The 18242-nt window shown below is 36.2% G+C and overlaps 2 protein-coding genes across 2 annotated transcripts; both read right to left on the bottom strand.

The window, feature by feature from the left end:
• Positions 1–1627: 1627 nt before the first annotated feature.
• LOC122075111 (protein EMBRYO DEFECTIVE 514-like) lies at positions 1628–6598 on the bottom strand. Its single transcript, XM_042640017.1, has 2 exons — positions 6064–6598; positions 1628–2144 (listed from the first exon to the last, which is right to left on the bottom strand). Exons 1-2 carry the CDS (start codon positions 6514–6516, stop codon positions 1806–1808), a joined length of 792 nt encoding a protein of 263 aa, XP_042495951.1. The 5' UTR covers positions 6517–6598; the 3' UTR covers positions 1628–1805.
• Positions 6599–13657: 7059 nt separating this feature from the next.
• LOC122076079 (amino acid transporter AVT1I-like) lies at positions 13658–16866 on the bottom strand. The gene is made up of 3 exons (XM_042641363.1): positions 16466–16866; positions 14837–15444; positions 13658–14749 (listed from the first exon to the last, which is right to left on the bottom strand). Exons 1-3 carry the CDS (start codon positions 16647–16649, stop codon positions 14234–14236), a joined length of 1308 nt encoding a protein of 435 aa, XP_042497297.1. The 5' UTR covers positions 16650–16866; the 3' UTR covers positions 13658–14233.
• Between the last annotated feature and the right edge of the window lie 1376 nt (positions 16867–18242).

Below are 18242 nucleotides of genomic sequence, written 5' to 3'. Positions count from 1 at the left end.
ATATGGGTGGAGAGAGAAATGACAAATTTTTTTTTATTTTGGGTAACTAGAAATGATCCCACCCTTGTTGATGCTTCTATTAATGCTCTCATTAACCCACATTGATGTTAAAGTTACAATGCCTTTTACGGAACCCTCTCCCTTAACACTTTTATTCTTGCGCATTTACACCTGAAAGACTTGCCACACATTTTGGACTTTCTACTATAGAAATTATTGGTTTTGTTACCACCAAGAATGTGGTGAGCATGGTCCAAAAACTTGTTCGATTCGATCAAGATTGCTCAAATCAGCTGAGAACGATCCACTGCTAAAGGGTGAAATGGCTCAAGAAATTAATTTAAAGCGGAGGGGAGTGTTTAAATCCAATCTGGATCAATTTTGATTGATATCGATCCGGAGTTTTAAAACCTTGCTTGGTGAATACCCACTCTTGTACTTTAATGTTGTCCCACTAAGCATGGAATCAAGTATCGGCATCGGATTGGCTATATCGGATCGATATTAGCGGAGACCAATCCTGATACCTGACCGATCCTGAGATGGGTATGTATTGTCCTGGGTATCAGATACCAATCCAGATTGACCGATCCAACTCAATCCGTTAAAAATTTTTAAAACTAAAACTCTTAAAGGAAGAGAGAGAGAGAGAGAGAGAGAGCGATTGTAAAGGGTTGGTGAGATAGCAATTGCAACGACGGCCGACGATTGCAAATGCAGAGTTGGCTGCAATCCAATCAACCCTTCAAGATTATATATGCAATTGATTAACCTTCTTCCTGGGCTGCTGCAATCCAATGAACCCTTCAAGAGTATACATGCAATTGATTAACCTTCTTCCTGGGCTACTGTCTTCCATAGCTTCTCATTTTTCATTTTTTGCATAAGACAACGGCGATAAGGGTTGTGCCAAGCCACAAGCCCTAGCGAGAGTGAGGAACCTCGAGTAGATCGAAGAAGGGAAAAAGCCCTAGACCCCCTTGAAGCTTCCTTCTTTCTCTCACACAGTTGCAACAATGCCTTTCAAGCAGTACGTAGAGATTGGGAAAGTTGCTCTCGTAAACTTCAGGAAGGATCATGGGAGGCTGGTCGTGATTGTAGATGTTATCGACCAAAATCGGGCTCTTGTTGATGCTCTTGACATGGTGACAAGCCAAATGAATTTTGAGAGGCCCTGATTGACAGATATTAAGATTGACATCAAGAGAATCCCGAAAAAGAACACCCTCAATAACTTATTTTTTAGGTTTTTGATTTAAAAAATAAAAATTATTTAAACGATCCTAGCCACGATACCATGACCGATCCAGAAAAACCGTACATTTCCGATCCTTGACTAATCCTTACCGATACCGATCTGTATCATATCTGTCTCAGCTATGAGATATACCGATACCGAGTTTTAAAACCTTGCCGCTGCTATCCAGGGTTCAGTTGTTTAAAAACAGGAGGGGCTGCGATCGAAATGAGACGCTGTAGAACGTTAACAAGGATGTGGGCTTATCCCCCCGTATATTTTATTTCGGTAAATTTATCCCCCTGTATAAGATTGACTCGTAGTTGCTCATTCAAGTCGTATCAAAGATTGTGACAAGAGGTTGAAATGAACTTGAACCAAGAAAAATAATAAACTCCTACCAAAAATAATAATAATAATAATAATTATCTAGCTCAGTACGGTCAAAATTTAGACGGTTACATATGATAGAAGAAGTGAAGCCATAACATTCATTTTATACCTACCCTTTATATCTTTCTACTCCAATGATACCCCACCGGTGGTAATAACAGGTAGTTTCCCCCAACTAATATCTAGATCGACCACCCCTTCCACGGCCACGCCCACCTCTCCTTCCACCTCCACCACCACCACCTTGTCCACCTCTGCCCTTATGATGGGGCCCACCCAATGCCTTACTGGCATCTAAATTGGCTTTCATGTTCTCAGGCAAGGGGAGTATGTGATCGACACACTTCCTGAAGCTGAAGTCATCAACAGATTCATCATGCCTGATGAGAAAGAAGCACCGGCTCTTCCACATAGGGTGGTAGCGGATCTGGAAAGCATTGACCCCTCCACCAAGCTTCTTGTCTGCCTCCAGATGACCCTTCTTCAGCAAGTCAAGTAACACCATGTACTCGTACTGTAGAACAGGAGGATAGGATTTAATTGCAACTGGCTTGGACAAAAGCAAGCTGCTTATGAGGTAAATGAATAAATATAACAATGCAGGTAACACAGTAAATTAGTTAGTATATGATACTATGATAGATGCATAAGAAAGCAAAGATAGTAACATTTTGAATAGTGAGATAATCAACTAATCACTCCCAAGTGTTTGACAGGTGTTGCCTAGAAAAAGAACAAGTTATGGAATAGGCATGCGATTTAGTATAGTGGTGTTCAAATCATGAATAGCCCAAAACCAAAATGAACACAACAGAGAACATATTAGTTGATCAACACATAATAGCAGATCAGATTTAGACATACAAGGGTAATAAGATAATTCAGAAACAGCGTAAAATAAGATTATATTGTAGAAAGCAGATATCTCAAAAGAATATTAATCCAATGAAAGCCAAACTTAGATAGAGTGAGGGAACCAGACCATTCAGTTGATTACAGAGATACAGATTTCTCAGGGAACACGACTGTTGTGACTTTGATGGTTTAGAATAGAAAAAACACAGTATGGTAGAGAGAAAATGGTATAAGAGTATTATCAGACCAAAATTGATGATCAGATTTGTAAGAAAATACTACAGCGGGAACTCAGAAATAAAGTTTGAAAGCAATCCGATTACAGGCAAGATATATGAATAAGAATAGATCATAATATATAGCCAGAGAACATGGTATACAAAATACAACTCAGAAAACTGACACATTATGTGCTCTAGGAATTTAAGAAAAGAAGAGATGAAGGAAGAAGCAGGAGCCCACCAGCTAGATAATCCCAAGAATCCACCTTAGAAAACTGTGAACCTGCACACAAGCAGTTGCAGAGAAAACCAGAAATCTTTATCGCATAAAATGTGGGGCACAACAGAACCTGATTACACTACTAATAGAATTCATGAGAGCCTTCTCAAAGTCTTAATTCAAACACAACTTCAAATCTGTAACAAAGAAGGGGAAATAAAACCATGTATTGGACTAAATGTCAACTCCTATTATGACCAACATGCTAGGAACTAACAAAACTAACTAATGTCTAACTCCTCCCTGAACTTCACTTAAGATTCAAAACAGAACATACCAGATCTGGAAAAATTAGACCCACACGACTTGAGTGTTTATTCCTTCCTTCTTCCTTTAGCTTATGGTGAAGCTAGCAAGATATCATGAGGATTTATTGCTCATCACTCCACTTCTATAACGGCTCTATCTCAACAGCTCTACTCCAACGGTAATTTTCTCTTCCCCCATATATTTGTATTTTTGGCTTGTACAAGCATAAATAAAAGAGAACTTTTTGTACTTTTTAGTATAGCTATATAAGCCCTAATGTGAGATTGAGGTCCTCTTGTGGTGAGTGAGTACCCCAAGAGGCAGACTAAACTTCTAACCCTTGAATTAAGTGGTTAGTGGTCCTCCCTGAACCTTTGTTATTCTATATTTTTCTTTATTTTCAAGCTTATTTTGAATCCTCCCATTTTTAGGAGCTTAAAAATTCCAATTGGTATCAAAGCAAAATCTGATTCTTGTGGTGAGCAAGTTCTGAAATCGATCCAAAAATCAACAAAATCAACGACGTGCCAAAGATCGTTTCACCGCTCTAGTAGACTAGAGTAAACCTCTATGGTTTGACGAACCACAACGAAAGGATTATCCGCATCAATTTAGCACTTGGAAAAATGACGACAATTTCAAACTCTCAGATGAGTTATTTTACGCAGGGGAAAATGATGAAGCCAGCACAATATCATGAGAATTTATTGCTCAACTCCACTTTTCTCTCCCTCCAACAGTTAATTTCCAAGGGCCCATTTCAACAACTCTTTTTTCCAAAGGGTCTTGTCTCTCCCCTTACATATTTGTATTTTTGGTTTGAAGATAAGGAAGTGAATGACTATTTTGGTACTTTAAGGTGAGCCGTATGACCACCAATATGAGTTTGAGGTCCTCCTGTGGTGAGTGAGTGCAACACTTGGGTAAGCGAGTCACCTAGAGACCTAGAGTTTAAGTGCTCCTCATTGACCCTTGAGTTGAGTGTTCCTCCTTGACCTTTGTTAGCCTATAATTTTCTTTCTTTTTAGTTTATTCTGAATCCTACTCTTTTTTTTTCGGTATTAAAGTATATCATCTTTCAACAACTTCCTCGGTCAAATTGGCATACTTTCCCTCTAAAGCATACATCAAAGCGAAAATGATATGTTTTCGCTGCATCAATGAAGCCAACAGATCACAAGGGACAACAAACTCAGAACCATCTTTTGCCATTCGTTTTCTTAATCTACATGGGCAAGCTACTCAAAACATTTTAGAATGTCAAGAAAGTTACAAATGGAAAAATGCCAAAAAGAAGAAAAGATATAACCGGCAATCCACTTGACCTATATGGCTGAAATTCACCAGTACCCTTGCTGTATCCACAGCAGAGAAACAACTACCGAATCCACAGTAGTCCACTTCTGAATCCACAAAAGTAACACTCATGAATCCCACAAAAATAAGCCTGAAATCCACAAAGCCTAACAACTTCAAAGCCTTCATTCGTTCATTCATCAAATCGTGTATGACATGGCACATCAGATCACAAATTTATAGACTCACAGAAATCCTAAACTTTCTATTCCTAGCAGAACTCGTCAATTAGAAACTTTCCTAAATTTCTAGAATTGAGAGCCAAAGAATCTGAACAGAAACTTTCTAATTTTTATAGAACCAAATTCCCAAGCTTCTTACAAACCTAGAAACAATTCAGAATAGAAACTCAATATGTACTCAAGCTAGCCTAAACCTTGAAGAAAACAGAAAAAAGAAAGTAGAAGTTACACCCAATCCCTTATACTTGGGCTTATGGTATTGATCCTTTATAATATAAAATCCAAAAATACTTGGCATGTGACCATATATCCCATTGGCGACTAAAAAATGATTCTAACCAGAACTAAACAAACTCTGAACCACAGAAGCAGAACTGAACCAGAAAGTTGGTTCAAATCATTGGCATGACCAAGAAAACCCTGGTTTTCATGTTGCTGCAGGTTCTTCTTCTCTAGTAGCCTGGGTACTGCATCACAGATGCAACCCTTAGACCTCATCAAAATTATCAATTATCAATTATCAATCGTCCGTCTCCACTTGAAATTTATTTTAATCAAACCATTCAAGTTTAACAAACTGCAAATAAGACCATTTATATGATCATCATCCCACACCAAAGCTCTCATAAAAGGACTGAGTCTTGTAATATATCAATATGTTTATAAGCGTGTCCCAAAAAAAAAAAAAAAGGAGCTACATATAACAGCAAGAATCATAGGATGGGTGACCATACATATTTAACTTCTATGCCAGAAAATAGGTAAGAGAAAACAAATTATGGATGCAAAACGATTTTATAGTCAATGCAAGATGTTAGCTCACCATCACATGAGCTCTGTAAAATTTTTCAATTAAAAATGCATATTTAGACGAGGAATGAATTTCAAAGCATATAAGATCAGCACAGAACATCAATAAAATACCCTAAATAAGACTGGATTTGACAGCAAAAATGGAACCTAGTTTTTAATGTAAACCAATAAACGATACGCGGGTATGCAACTTGGTTTTCAATGTAAAATTTTTACCAATCTAACAAACAGATATGGGCAGTGAACTATGTCTCACATTATAAGAATTTTTTTACAAATTTTATGCCATCAACCAAAACGAAGAGAGATTCTAACGTTTTGACCTTATAGATGAAAGGAAAATTCCATCCAGACAGAGCCTATTTGATTTGTACATTTAAGAATTTAGTCATTAGTCACTATTCAGAATTAAAAAGAAGCTGAAAAAACTAGATTCGGGAGAGATGTCATTCAAAAAAGACTAATGAATAGAGCTACCTTGTTAACGCTGAGATTAGTAGGCCAGTGATGGATGAAATCGCAAAAGTAATTGAACATCTCCTCCGACGAACTGAAAGTCTTAGGGCCGAGACTCACAGGACCAGATTTCTTACCTTCCTCGTCTTTCTCTTGGGGTTCCTCTTTCTGATCATCTTGCCCCAAGTTATCGAGGCGCATTTCTTCCACGGACTTCTCGCCCTTCTGTTTCTTCGAAGCGCCGTCGTCTTCTTCTGGCTCGTCACCATCTTCTCTCGCTCGCTTCAAATCGCCATTTAAGGTATTCGCGGACGGCTGATCACCGTTCAATTTCAGTTTTTCGTCGCCGTTGGTCTGGTGTTCTTCAGAAGGATCTGGCTTTTGAACAGTCTCAATGGTTTCCACTTCCATATCTTTCAATACTGTCTTCTCTTCCCCATCGATACTCTGATGCGTATCAGTTACTTCCGCCATTTCCTACTTTCACAACTTCACAGAGAGAACTCAGAGAGTAGCTTTAAAACCCTAGCTTTCAAAACCCCACTATATACTAAAGTTTGGACTTATTGCTTTACCAGAGAGTAGCTTTAAAACCCCGTTTCCGTTTTTTAGGTTAAACCAGACGTCCGTGGGATACTTGGAAGTTGGAATATTTGGGAACCCCGTTTCCGTTTTTCAGGTTAAACCAGACGTGTTTTGCGGTTGAACCTTGAAACTTCCCCAAGTGAGCATATTGGAAGGTTTTAAAACTCCGGATCGGATTGGTACCGGTCCGCATCGGTTAAGGTTAAACTAGACCTGTTTTTACTATTTACGAAGGCTTTGTACTGTAACATTCTAAAAGATGAGTTCTCATGTTTTTTCATTTTTTTGGAACTGAAATGGGGTAAAAGTTGTATGGTAAGTCCGGTTTAATTCTTATTTTTTTTAAATGAACCGAGTACTTATGAGGCTTTGGAACCCTTTTTTTGGATCATGAAAAGCATTTTCAGAATTAATTCTGAACAAAAAGCGCGGAACAGATAGGTGACTTAAGTTAAAAAAGGTAAATGGAGAAATTACTCTCAAAACTTAATAAAAGGTGTATTTCAAGGGTATATTGTAAACCCTAACACCATTTTGCATTTGGAGAATAGTCAGAGAAGAGAAGGACATCGCTAAAACGAAGAATAGGAGCCATCACCGTCTTTGATATGCCATCACCATGCTCTCTCTCTCTCTCTCTCTCTCTCTCTCTCTCTCTCTCTCTCTCTCTCCAATGGTTTTGCTTATTTATAGGTTTTCGATTTATTTATTTCTTTCTTTCTTCTTCTAGTAAGGATTTGTGGATGAAGAAGTTGCCTAAACCCAGGATTTTCCGTGGTGTATCACTGTACTTATTTTCCTCTTGAGTTCATCTATCATTGTACTCTATTATCGACAGGCCTATCTCTAAGGGTTGTTTGTTCCTTTTTCTCTTACATGATTTGAATTGCTGGTCTTCTTCTATATGAACACTCAGGGAGGGGAAGACCTGAAATTTCAACTAGTCATGTAGAGGATCGGGAGTTCCTAGAAGAACTAGACAGGTTTTTGGTGGGAAGGTCTATTGTCATGGGGATTTCTATATTCAAAAGGAAGAGATTGGAGTTCAATGAGATGAAGCTCAATCAGTTATTCAATTTCACCTTTCGAATCAGTTTATCAATTCAAAGACAAAAAATCACAGAGCATACAGGGTCAAAGGGATATGAATTCAGAGACAAAAAATCACAGAGCATACAGGGTCAAAGGGATATGATCAAATCGAACCCCTGTTGACTACTGAGGAAATCATTTTTTCTCTTTCAATACCCTTTCTCCCTTTATTTGTTGAGCGAAATATTAAAAGAAGCATCAATGTCTAGACAATAAAAGGATACAAGGGCCAACCAATGGAGGCAATAACCTCTATATGGTATAACTTTCATTAAAGATAGTGCCAAAAAACAATCTCATGAATTGAGGCCTCTTAAGTCCAAACAACTTTATCAACTAATTTAATGTGAGGACGGTAGGAGTCTCTAGTAAGACATATTAAACAAAATCTTGATTTCCAAAATTTTTTGACCGAAGCTATTGGTCTGAAGAAAATTCCAAATTAAGACAACTTGTGGATAGCCAATTTCCTCTCGGGATTTGATAAGATAAATTAAAATAGAGAAAAAAATAGGAGATTAGATAGGGAGAGAATTAAACTAGGAAAAATTAAATAAGAAATAAAATGGATAGTAGCCTAACAGACGAGGTTATGACGTTTCGGCTAATTAAGAGGTAGCCAACCTCTTGGCCTTATCGAGGAAGCCATGACTTCCTTCTCAATATAGAGAAAACTTAAGAACCAGTTGTCATTCAAGTTTCTCTTTTATACAAAGCAATCCCCAGTTAAATAGGAATTTAAAGTAGTTACAACTCCTCTTATCCACGTGCAACACTTCCCCCATTAACTATTATTCCTATAAAACTACCCAATAACTACTAGCAACATAAATATTAAATTATGAAAGTAACTACAAATAAACTACACCCATGCCACATCACCCACAAATTCACGAACGTAACAATCCATCCCCCTAAAATTGATCTTGTCCTCAAAACCATTCTTTTAGGAATTGAACTACAGTGTTGCTTCCTCTGATGATCTTTGCTTAGCTTAATCGAGGAAGCTATGACCTCATTTATCAGAGGAGAAAATGTACAAATCCACGGGTGGGTGCCGTGCCTGAGTTCTGACACCACTTGATACGTGCGTAGCCAATTTTTTCTTGGGATTTGATAAGATAAATTAAAATAGAGAAAAAATAGGAGATTATATAGGGAGAGAATTAAACTAGGAAAAATTAAATAAGAAATAAAATGGATAGTAGCCTAACAGATGACGCTATGACATCTCAACTAATTGGGAGGTAGCCAACCTCTTAACCCTATCGAGGAAGTCATGACCTCATTCTCAAAATAGAGAAAACTTAAGAACCAATAGTCATTCAAGTCTCTCTTTCATACAAAGCAATCCCCACTTAAATAGGAATTCAAAGTAGTTACAACTCCTCTTATCCACGTACAACTCTTCTCCCATTAACTATAACCACTATAAAACTGCCCAATAACTATTAACAACATAAATATTAAATTATAAAAGTAACTACAAATAAACTACACCCATGCCACGTCACCCACAAATCCACGTACGTAACAATCGATTGCATATAACTAATTGTCTTACAAAGAAATGCAAGTGAAGAACCCATGTGTCCATGTGGACAAGGCCGAATGGTGTTGAAAGTATCTTGTGCCAAAAGAAACCCAGTATGGTTTTACAAATGTCCCACAAATGAAATCCATATTGGACATTTCATGTGGGTAGACAACCACCATCCCAATGAGGATATTGATGATCAGTTTCAAGAATTATCCGCAAGGAGGATATGACCATCATATTAATTGATCACAAGGAAACACGTTGAAATATTTCATATTTGACGTGACAACCGTGTTGTTGATATGGAACTTGATCATATCATTATTCTTGTTTATGTCATATTTGGGTTTTATTTATTTGTGTATTAATGGTTTTATAACTTAAAATTTATTAAAAAACCATTAACTATCTTTAGATTTTATTTAAAAATCACAACTTTTACACCCATGGTGAATATGACATTTTATGTAAATATGGTTTCTAACAGAAACTATTTTGTTAAGTGTGAACCATACGGGTTTCTGTTTCTTGCAGGTTACAAAATCAAATTTCTTTTGGGGTTACCATACAATATTTTTTGTGCAGAATCACTCCAAAAAAACAGAAATGCAAAAAAGTGTGCCAATCCTAGAATCCTGTTTAAAAAACAGAATCATTACAATACAAAGCCTAATTGACTGCCCAATGGAACTGTCGTGGGGAGGAAACATACTAAGGTTGCTTTTGATAGTTATTAAAAAATATTCTTAGCATTTTTTCATTTTACGGAAATAAGAAAATAGAATCTTTCGTCTGGTATCCACGATTTGTTTTTCTATTTTTTCGAAACGAATCGAGTAAAAAAATGTCAGAAACGAAAAATGTTGGAACATGATAACCATGTTTCAACATTTGAGTTTCGTTCTAAAACGAAATTTTAACATAGAAACGAAATATTCTGGTTTTAACATGAGACGTCGTTTCTCATAGAATGACTACCAATTGTAGCCTAATTGCCCATTTGATTTTGTTTCTCCTGTTTGTGTATAGAAACAACAGAAACTATTTTTTCCATTTTAATTCTAAGAAATAGTTTTTTATCTCAAAATTTTGTGGGTCCAGTATATATCACTCCTTAAGAACATAGCTCTAAATTATTTAAAAATAATGAACTATATGACTATACTTTGAAAGAAATTGAAATCATATAATGAGCTTTTGAAATTAAGGTTGTGTTTGATATGCATTCTTGAAATGCATTATGGACCAAGAACACATTCTGGATGGTTAAAAATATTGTTTGGTAAGGATTCCATTCTCAAAATTCTAGAACATGGTCTGCATCCCATTCTGGAATGGGATGTAATCTCATTTTGCATTCTCTATTATCCAACTCTCAGCACAACCTAATAAAAATAGCTTTGCCATTAATCTTATGAAAGGCACCTTCTCTCCCAAGGAATAGCATTTCATTCTTTCAAATATCCAAAAACTACTTTTCTTTCTCTCTCTAAAAACCGCTTCTCCCAAGGAACTCCGACGAAGGTCGGCGTAAAGGCGGCGGGTTTTCACCATCCTTTGGGACTTGAGGGATCGATTTAAGCAATACTATCTAAGAAACCATTCAAAATTTTATATTTTTATTTGTGAATTATTGATACAATGTTGTCTGAGATTTTCACCGAAGAGATTCTTCCATGAGGTGTTTAATAAAATGTCTGAGCATTATAACATAAAAAAAAAAAAAAATGCATTTTAAACAAATATTTTATCCAAACAATGTTTTCATTCTCAATTAAGAACATATTCTATATTTTTCAGAATGGAAATGTACATTCTCAGAATGGAAATGCATACCAAATACAGCCTAAGATTTGGTATATTTTTTGTAATGTATTGTCTAACCTAGAATGCAACCAAACACAGGAGAAATGTTTTAGTGTTGCAATGCTTGGAACATGGATTATCAACTTTTCTATAAGCATTCTCCGACCAATGGATACTAGTGATATTTGAAATGAAACAACGAAGAAGAGGTTCTATGTTACCCAAAACGTGGAAGTGCACACTCTCGGAAGGATTGTAGCTTTTTGAACTACCAGCCATAGGAACAAGGAGTACAAGAAAATAGAATTGTTTATTTATGAGTCTAATTTAATGGAGTAACTAGAACTATTTACTCATATGTGCAATCGTAGTTGGATATAATTGATTAACCCCATAAAGATATTTAATTATACATAAGTCCCTCCACTTTATAATATCGCATGGCAAATTTATTAAATGAAATTAGTCAAGGTAAAAAACCCTAATCAATCGAAGTAGCTAATTCGAAGAATTTCAACCATCGATTTGACTTAAAAATTGTTGTGAAATACTTTTCAAATATAATTATTTAATAATAATATAATAATATTTAAAATTTGTTTATGATCAATTTATTAAAGGGTAATTTATAGCGTCACCCCATGGAGAATGTCAGTATTATAGAACATCCCCTCTCTTTCACCAAATTAGACTCAGACCCCCTATTGTTAGGCACTGTGAAGTGAAGAGTTAAAATGACCGTTATACCCTTGTCATTAAAACTCATGTTTTAACCCAATTCCTCTTCATCCCTATCTATACTCGTCTTCACAGAGACCTCAAATGTAGAGGCTATCGTTCAAAACTCTGGAGATCACGATGATAGTGGCATCGGCGACGAACGGCTACAACGGCAACCAAGCGAAACCCGTTTTTCAACATAGAAATATATTCATTAATTTCCATTAATGAAAGAAATAAAGAGATCAAGGGCTGCAAGAGTTGTGATATATTGACACTCAAGCTAAAAGAGGGCTGCAGGATTTGTGATATATTGATTTTTTTTTTTTTTTTTTTTGTAAAGAGTTGTGATATATTGATATGCAGGCTAAAAGCCCAAGCAAGTAATACTGTTTGATATTGATATTCAAGGCATCATGGTTTGATGTTTGCATAGAAGTCATGGCACACAAAAATAAAGATAAAAGGATGAAAGAGCCCTACATTTACTCTATTTTTCTCAGATCCAATAGAAAACCGTCAAAATGATAACACAGATTAGTATAACAAGAGCAGAGGCCATCGATGCAAAACCCAAGCATCTACTACACTTTGCGATCTGATAAATTTTACGAAGATGGACTACACAAATCGATCTAGAGAATGCCAATGTAAGTCAGATTAGGAATGCCTGAAACATCGACGAACGACGTGCAAAGAAGATTGTCGGAAATGGGTTTCCATCTTTGTACTCAAAGGGAAGCTGAAAAACGACAAACGCAGTAATGGAAGAGATAGCAACAATCAAAACTTCTAATGGAAGTAATCGTAAGCAGAAGTCCCAATTTCGCCTATTTGATCCAATATTGAATAGCAATGGTAGGAGCTTCAACAATTTTTCACTGTTTCCCATGTTATCCTTTAACTTTCTGCTGTGGGTATAGTGGAATGGTAGGCAAACCAGATTTTCAATCAAGCGTAATAACTTTTGGCTCTTTTTAGTTTCAGTCTGAACTCGGAAGAGAAGTTCTATATTATCTGTACAATATTACATGGGTATTTTAGGTACTTCTTATTTAAGTAAGGGTATTTTGGTATTTAAAATAAAATATAATAGCTAACATCAACATATAAAGTATATTCCTTAACAGTGACCGACGGTAAGGGGTCTGAGTCTAATTTGGTGAAACAAAGAGGGTGTTCTTATAATTGTGGCATTCTCTAGGGGGTAACGTTGTAAATTATCCTTTATTAAATTGTCATTAAGCTTGGAACTTTCTTCGATTACGGCAAAAAATTTGTCTCAAGACATTCTTCTCATTTTAAAAGTGAATTCTATATTGAACATTTCTTCCATTCATTAATAAGCATTGATATCTAACTAATATAAACATCAACTTTGGTACACCAAAACACACAAAGTCTAACGACAACGATAATATCCTCTTAGGTTTGATTTTGACAAAAATAATTATTAAAAAAGTCAAGTTGCTTAAACAATTGCCGACGACCTATACAAAACCCTAAGGATAATCCAGTTGGATACACATACAATATTCCAAAATCCTAAGAGTAGAAAGTCAAATTAGATATTCTCATGGTTTAAAATATCTCCAATATAATACAATACCCTTTGATATGTATCTTAAATTTAATCAATTAATACAATGATCGATATCAATATTCTAATCCTTGATTTTTAACATATTTTAACGTATCTCTGATATGATATAATATCCTCTTATAGGTTTCTTAAATTTAGCCAATGCATAACAATACTTTAATCCTTGGATATCCCTAATAATTGTAAAATTTTAGGTTAAGACTTACAAGCAATAACGGTGCATTAAATCAAGGAAATTAATATGAAATTAGTTATCGAAAATTAGGGTATACCACTCAAACATCATTTTCAATAATAAATTCAAGTGGATCCTACGTGCTTTACAAAAAGGTGTCACGCTAAGATCACAAAAACTTATCCCAATACAAACCCGTTTTAAACATGGCAAATCCTGCTAAAAATGACCAAGTCTTACATCCAATGCTTCTGCACGTATACAGAATACACAATAAGGATGCTCTCTATGGAACAGTTATAAAAGTATCAAGAAATAGAAGGAAGGGCGTGCTTGATTTACAGAAGCAATTTTGCCTCAACTTTGGACAACTGAGAGGGAGAAAGTACATGTCCTTCTCGCGATTCGAATAGAATTGGAGACTTGGGCGATGGCGGCCCCTGAAGCCATCCTTCTATCTTGTGTTCTTTTGGCTTGAGACTTGAGGTGTTCATCATTTTCTCTTTTCTCTTCCTTTGAATATGGTGATGGCTTGAGACTTTAGATTGATTAGCTTCTTTAAGAGGATGATTGCCTAGGAGATACTAAGAAATTTCCCTTATGACATTAATAGTTCTAAATCTGCCCAACAAGTTAACTTACCAAATCTGAACTAGGAGGATTCCAACTTCTACAAATGACCAACAATTTCGAGCAAAGATGTATAAGTACCTACAACTACAACCAATACTCCCATTAACATGATACCCACAACAATCACCAGCTCAGTTCCCCATCTTCTATAATTTCCTGAGATTTTCAAGTAACACAGACATGGCAGTATAATCGAAGCCGACGCGCTTAGAAATGCTCCTACAAGTGCCATCAGAGACTCAAAAAATGGAACAGTCAAGGCCACAATGACTGTACTAATCAATAATAAACTCCGAATCAAGAGGCTTATGAGCTTATTTTTGTAATGACATGGAAGCCAATTCTCAATAGCACTCACGATTGGAGTAATCATCAATGCGTACTTCGTTATTGGATTCACCAAAGTAGTGTATATTGCTATCTTGGAGCTAAGTTTCCCAGTTGGCAGGTTCAGTGTCACTTGAGAAGATATATCTGATCCATACATAAGGTAACCCAATATAGCCATTGATGCATAGCTCATAGTACACACAACAAAGCAAAACAACAAGACCTGCAACAAGAAACAAGGTCATATCTGTGAAATTGGAAGATGGATATGCTAGAAACAGATCTACAAATGGGAATTGATTCTAATTACCTTGGAAAACTGATGTTGGTGTCTCATAGAAGTATATAAAGTGGGGAATACTGGATGAGCACAATAGCAGAAAGCATATAAACTGACAGCAGTAGGGATACCACTCAAATTCAAAAGCCTTCCTTTTCCATGAAACCCAACTTCATCAACTGCTCCAGTCCAGAAAACAGCGCCAATTATAATAAAAGAGGCCAACACCCCAGTGGCAGAAACATAAGAGAGAATGCTCAAGTTATCCAACAACACTGAAGGCAATATGATGAGGGCAACAAGTATAATAAAACTTTCCCTCCCTCCAATTCTTAATCCTGCAGCCTCCAAGACCATATTGGGGAACAGATTATATAAGTTATCCCCTTCTAATATCAAGAATCCAGTTGCAACTAAATACAGCTCTGTATACATGAAAATTGATATCACCATTCTCCCTTTGTACCCAAATGCTAGTTCACCGACTTCTGGGTAAGTCGTTATGCGTTTATCGACATCCATGCACCTTCGAATTAACAAGGCTGTGTAGAAAGTTGCAGCGGCAATTAAAAAAAGAAGTATCAAACTCAACCACCCTCCTTCTGATAGTGCATATGGAACTGATAGTATCCCGACCCCTGATAAACAAGTCACAGTAATGGAATTTCAGCTTATAGTTTATCTAAAATTGGATGAACTCATGCATAGACATAAAACTAGATTACTAAATCACTAGGAAGTGGTACCCTCCAAAAGCTGTAATCAAAATAAAGAATAGTGATCATTAATCAACTTTTCATCAACATAATTGTAAAAAAGGGGGGGGAAAAAGGTGTTTTTTAATGCATTGTCAAAGACAAGGCTGTATCTTCCGTTGCTTACTTGTTTTCTCATCCTTGGAGGAAAAAGAAAAAACAGAGAAGAGTCACGGTCTGAGGGGGATTGCTTCATCTTCCCCGTTGAACCTTGATATGAGTGTGGGAGACAAGAAGAAAAAGACAGGGAAAATGATAGAGAATAAGACATTCACTAAAATTGGGCCTACAGACAGCACCATACACACATATGTCACCAACTCCTTTGGACGATTTCATTCTGTGTTGCTCGTATCAGAGAGAAAAGGATCAAACATAAGACTTTATATATACCCTTTATCTTACTTTATCTCAACTCAGTACTCCTCACCACGGAAAAGCTGTTATCCGGGTTGAAGGAACTTTCTTGCTATCATTCATTTTCCTTTGTTCACAAATACCCTTTTAAGTTCTAGTGTTTTCTAGATTACCATTCAAGATGTCATTTCTTTGGCTGCGAGCTGAGTAGCAGGAAATTTCTTGAAACCCAGCTAGCCACAAAAATTCGTCCACACACCATTACTGCAAATCCGCAATGTACCAAAGCCATTTTCAAGTTTCAAACTTCATATTAGGAGTTTTTTTTTCTCTGTTCCTTTTTACCTGAAGTTCTTGCCACAATGCCACTATGATCCACGTAATGGTGTTAGGTTTACCCACATGATAAAAAAAAATAAAAAATAAAAAAAAAATAAAAAAACCCTAATGGCGGCAACTGGTAAACCCTAGATCGAACCCCCCACCCCCCAAACAAAACAAAATAAATAATCGAACAAAATGGGGAAGTTGGATGAAGAAGAAGAACCTGACAAAGCGTTGAGCCCATTGAAGCAAGTCTTGAAGAAGGTAGCGGTGCCTGTACTACGAAGGTAAGGGTTGGCTTCTACATCCTCAACTCTCACATCCTTAACCACAAATGGCCGGTGTTGCTCCTCATCAAGCATGAGCGGCGTTGTCAGGGAAAACCCATCATCAACACCCACCCCCATCACAATATTCAAAGGAAGAGAGAAAGAAGATGATGAACAAAGAGAAGAGGAGAGGAGAAGTGAGATTAAAATATCTCAAAGTCTCAAACTAAAAAAGAACACGAGAGCTAGAACTAGGAGGATGGTTTAGTGGCCGGGTCACCTAGTTTAGGGCAGCCTTGAATGGCTTCTTTAACACCCACTGCGAGAGAGAAGGATCAAAAGTTCCCTTCCTCCCTCTAAGGACTCCAATGTTGATCCAAAATCCGGCTGTCTTCCTTATAAAGAGAGCTTCTCAATTGGTTCATCTCATCCTGCATTTTGGGCATTATTTACACGTGCAGAAGAGTGGGAAGCACGACTTGGTCACCAATAAACTGTCATCAACCTTCATTTCCCCACTTCCAATTTAACAGAATTTGTCATATTTATAACATATTTAAAACGGGTTTTTATGTTGAGTAGGTCGTCTGCTCCAAGCCTAGTTTTTAAGATCTTACTTAAAACATTTTTCTAAAGCATATATGGAAGATCCACGTGAATTTATGAAAGTAAACAAGCTTGAGACGCCACCGAAAAAACAACAAATCCCCAGAGGAGGTCTCAAAGGTGAGAGAAACAAAGAAAGAAGAAAGGGAATAATCCTGGTCCTCACAAATCTAGTGGTTGTCTTTAGATTAGATAGGCTAAAGTCAGCTGATTGGTACATCCTAATATTGAAAAAATATGAACCAAATCTAATTTATTTGGTTTAATATATTAATTTGCATGATTTCATCAGTGGTTGTTGTCCACAAGTCATAACCTAAAAGTGTTCGTAACTAGAGATAGAATTTGGTTTTTTAATTACAGGTTTTTAGAATATAATTTTTAAGTATAAATAGGAGTATTCATATTGTATGTGTATCAAATAGAATCATCTTAAGAGTCTTGTGTGGATTGTGGTCAATTATTTAAATAACAAGACTCTCTCCATAGTTATTTTCGTCTCTAGATATGAGAGGTCTTTACTATTACAGTTGGACTTTATACATTTTGATGTATCAATAATTAATATCTATATTGGATAAATATTGGTGCATTAGATTCACAATATGGAGTTCATTTTCCAAATAGAGAGGTATCTTATGAAAATTTTATCATAGACTAGAAAAAAATTTCAAGGTTAGTGGAAATTTTATAATTTTTTTAGAAATTAATTTAATATTAAATAATTATATTTGAAAAGAGTTGTAGAAAAGTCTATGTTTAATCAATGGTCAAGATTTTCTGAGTTAGTTGTTCTAATGGATTAGAGTTTTTGACAATGATTCTTTCTAGACCCATAAATCCATCATATGATATTACTAGGTAGAGGGACTTTTTTTTTTTTTTTTTTTCCGGTGGAAATTAAGTAGAGGGACCTAATGTAACTAATTCTATCTTTTTGGGTTTTATTAGTTATACCCACATTTTATTTACTATAAGTAGTTAATCTTATGGGGTTAGCGTAGTTGGCTTGGAGCGGACACGATACTCCACCTTAGGAAGCGAGGTTTTGTAATCAAACATTCGCCGTTGCACCTAATTTCTTGGAGCCACCGCACATGTGTTTTCGTCTCGGACCACCCTGGT

This window comes from Macadamia integrifolia, chromosome 4 (genome assembly GCF_013358625.1).
Source record: "Macadamia integrifolia cultivar HAES 741 chromosome 4, SCU_Mint_v3, whole genome shotgun sequence".
Lineage (NCBI taxonomy): Eukaryota > Viridiplantae > Streptophyta > Magnoliopsida > Proteales > Proteaceae > Macadamia > Macadamia integrifolia.
The sequence above is the reverse complement of the archived record's forward strand: the minus strand, read 5'-3'. Positions and strand labels throughout refer to the sequence as shown.

Excerpts from the sequence above, each read along its gene's own strand:
- LOC122076079 (XM_042641363.1), bottom strand. The coding sequence starts at position 16,649 with ATGGGGGTGGGTGTTGATGATGGGTTTTCCCTGACAACGCCGCTCATG. Across the intron at positions 15,445-16,465 it reads TGGGCTCAACGCTTTGTCAG|GGGTCGGGATACTATCAGTT; the intron begins GTTCTTCTTCTT and ends CTTGTTTATCAG. Across the intron at positions 14,750-14,836 it reads ACCAACATCAGTTTTCCAAG|GTCTTGTTGTTTTGCTTTGT; the intron begins GTAATTAGAATC and ends TTCTTGTTGCAG.
- LOC122075111 (XM_042640017.1), bottom strand. The coding sequence starts at position 6,516 with ATGGCGGAAGTAACTGATACGCATCAGAGTATCGATGGGGAAGAGAAG. Across the intron at positions 2,145-6,063 it reads CTAATCTCAGCGTTAACAAG|TACGAGTACATGGTGTTACT; the intron begins GTAGCTCTATTC and ends CCTGTTCTACAG.